Genomic DNA, 2,982 nt, shown 5'->3' with positions numbered 1-2,982 from the left:
CAGACATGTGATAAAGTTTCTATTTTTATTTGTTATTGTTTTATCAGCTTTATTGGCACGTTTATATTTTTGGTGGATTTTTTTTTGTTTTTTTCATGCTACTTGCGGCAGAGAGGGCGAGGGCCTCCGCCAGCTGCGGCTGGTAGTCCGCCTCCGCCTTGCGTCGCTCCTCCTTAATGGAGGTCTGCATGGCTGTTGCAAACACCGCCTGGTAGGCAGCCTCCTCCTCCTGCTTGACGACTGGGGGCGGCGGGGGTTGGTGTCGTGGTGTTGGATGCTGCGGCGCCGTTGCTCCTCCGGTATCTGACGCTGCTCCGACATGAGTAGCTCCCGCCGCCTGCGCATCTCCACCGCATGTGCCCGCTGCGACCGCGGCACCGAGATCCGATGCGGATCCAGATGACAGTCGTGCGGTACGGTCACATCCAGTTACGACAGCAGCTGCCTGTACTAGCAGTGCCATCGCGCCTGGTGCACCAGAATGTGCAGTCGTTGCCCGGCAGGGCGGGCAGGCGCTGGCGACGACGGAGTAGGAACTGTCAGGGGTGAGCTTCCCCTTGTTCTTGTCGGGGCCGCCGAAGAAGCCCATGGGTAGGGTTTGCTATGTCGCCGGTGAGGGAGCGTGCAACTAAATATGGATGGGCAGTAGAAGCGGAAGTGGATGTGCCCCCCCCACACGCTAGATTTAAAAAGGACGACCCATGTAGCTTCTAGTCGCTGACGCGTGGGCCCGCACGCGGTAGGTGGACGCGTTAAATATGACGGAGTGCGGTGGTTGGCCGACCAACGTGTGGTACCGCGGCGGACACCGAGGAGACGCGCGACGTGTCTTGGGGCCTGAAATGCATCCGCACGGACACGAAGCAGGCACATTTTGAATTTGGGTCGGCGCGTTGGGCCGGCGTTTTTGTCCGCGGCGACCCAAACGGATATGGACGGTCGAAATGGGTCGCCCTGTTGGAGTTGCTCTTAGTATTTTATAGAGAAAATAGTTTGTTAGGGGTTGGGAAATAGTTAACTACTTCCTCCGTCTCAAAATATAAGAACATTTTTTACACTAGTATAATATCAAAAACGTTCTTATATTATGGACGGAGGGAGTAGTTTTTAGGGCCGGGAAATAATTAAAAAAATGACTGTATGGAAATAGTTAATTAGTTGGCCTGTGTAGCCCTGTGATGCATCATGTTTTTTTTTTTTTTTGAGGAAACTGTGATGCATCAGATGAACGGCTGGGCTGTTAAGATGGATTTTCAGCCAGGAGTGAGGCCCTTCTGGCCCATATCAATGCACAGGCTGGGCGTATGAGAAGGCACGGCACTCTGCCGTGCCCAGCGGCACGGTAGAGGAGCCGGTTCCCCTGCGCCACATGGCTCCGGCGGCCGCCACCATCGCCGTACTCGGCGACGACATCCTACAGGAGGTCTTCATCCTCCTCCCAACCCCCGCCGACCTCCTCCGCGCGGCCCTCGCCTGCCAGCCTTTCCTCCGGGTCGCCCGCAGCGAAGCCTTCCTCCGCCGCTTCCGCCACCGCCACCCCTCAACCTGCCCGGTCATCCTCGGATGCCTCCTCTACCGCCCCGGCAAGCGCCGCGGGGCCAGCGCCCCTTACCTTCTGCCCGCCGACCTCCTCCGCGCCACGCACCGCACCATCAAGGGAGGAGACTTCGCCCTCTCCTTCCTCCCCCGCCGCGGCCGGCCGGATGGCCCCGGCACCCCGTGGCGGCTCCTGGACTGCCGCAACGGCAGCCTCCTGTTGCGTAACGGGGCTTCCGGAGATCTCGCGGTCGCCGACCCGTTGACCCGGCGCTGGGTCTCGCTCCCCGCGCTCCCCGGTGGGCGCCGCGTAGGGTACGCCCTCGTCGCCGACGACGGCGACTCTTCGGCCCTCAAGGCGGTATGCATTTCCCGACGCGCTGGAACCACAGAGCTGCGCGCCTTTCTCCTCTCCTCCGCTGAGCTCCGGTGGGACGACGTGGGTGGCCTCGCGCAGCAGCCCAATCTCGCTGGATCCCGCGCGATGCAAGCGAAACGGTCGCTGTACTGGAAGCTAATGGGTGGGAGGCACATGCTGGCGCTCAACACCGCGACGATGGAGCTCACCGTGCTGGCGCTCCCGCCTTTCTTGCGGGAGCAGAGTTTCGACGTCATTGAGAAGGGGGAGGATGGCACCGGTAAGCTCTGTGTGCTCACTATGCGTGGATTATGCATTGAGGTTTGGAACGGTGAGGATGACGGCGCCGGTGGGCTGACATGGACACTGTTGGAAAAGTCGGTGAGATTCTATGGGGCGATGGAACCGATGATTCTTTCGGATCCTTTGGACCAGACTCCACAGGGCGAGGTCATCGGGGTGGCTGCTGGTGTGGTGTTCTTGCGCAGCGGCAGTTGTCTGCTCTCCATTCATCTTGAGACCATGAAGATGACGAGGCTGTCTCTGGACGTGAATTGCCCGTCTCCGCTGATATATCCTTACACGATAGCATGGCCGCCAGCGTTCTTGAACCCTACTGAACAAGGTGCTTGATAAGGTGATACACAGTTACAATATGCTAAATGTGTCCTGCAAGTTTTGATCAACAATGTGCTTAACTGCTTATACAGACATGTTTAAACCAAACAGTTCAGTTAACCTTCTGCCATTCAAAATTTTCTATTTGTTTGCTTCTTGGGTGAATTCTTCTGATATGTCTGAATGCCCTGAATTTTCTGCAGGAATGTGAAGCTACATTTCAGCTTATGATGATTATGTGGCAGAGCTGTTATTGGAAAAGGATGTCATTTGATCATCCATATGAATTCTTGAGACATGATAGCCGCGAACCTGCTCTAGTTGTCCTTATATGTTTTAGCCTCGTATCATGTAATTAGTTGTGCTTGCAGTCTTAGTTGGTGTGTTGTGTTCTGCCACCATTATGTGTATGGTCACTCTATTGCCTGAGGTTATAATTTCGGAATATAGTATTTAGCATGCTTTTGTGA

At 55.9% G+C, this 2,982-nt stretch overlaps 1 protein-coding gene across 2 annotated transcripts; it reads left to right on the top strand.

Annotated features, from left to right (window-relative positions):
- The first annotated feature begins 1,318 nt into the window (after window positions 1-1,318).
- LOC119367181 lies at window positions 1,319-2,982 on the top strand. 2 transcript variants are annotated; one of them, XM_037632782.1, is made up of 2 exons: window positions 1,319-2,519; window positions 2,716-2,982. In XM_037632782.1, the coding sequence occupies exons 1-2, from the start codon at window positions 1,370-1,372 to the stop codon at window positions 2,721-2,723; spliced, it is 1,158 nt and encodes a 385-aa protein (XP_037488679.1). In that variant the 5' UTR covers window positions 1,319-1,369; the 3' UTR covers window positions 2,724-2,982. The 2 variants fall into 2 exon arrangements, with proteins under 2 accessions (XP_037488679.1, XP_037488673.1); XM_037632776.1 differs by having other exon boundaries at window positions 1,319-2,531.

Source organism: Triticum dicoccoides, chromosome 1A (assembly GCF_002162155.2).
Source record: "Triticum dicoccoides isolate Atlit2015 ecotype Zavitan chromosome 1A, WEW_v2.0, whole genome shotgun sequence".
In the NCBI taxonomy this organism is placed as follows: Eukaryota; Viridiplantae; Streptophyta; class Magnoliopsida; order Poales; family Poaceae; genus Triticum; species Triticum dicoccoides.
This window is presented reverse-complemented; position numbering and strand designations above follow the sequence as displayed.

What these genes read in the sequence shown, in the direction of transcription:
- LOC119367181 (XM_037632782.1), top strand. Translation starts at nt 1,370, where the DNA reads ATGGCTCCGGCGGCCGCCACCATCGCCGTACTCGGCGACGACATCCTA.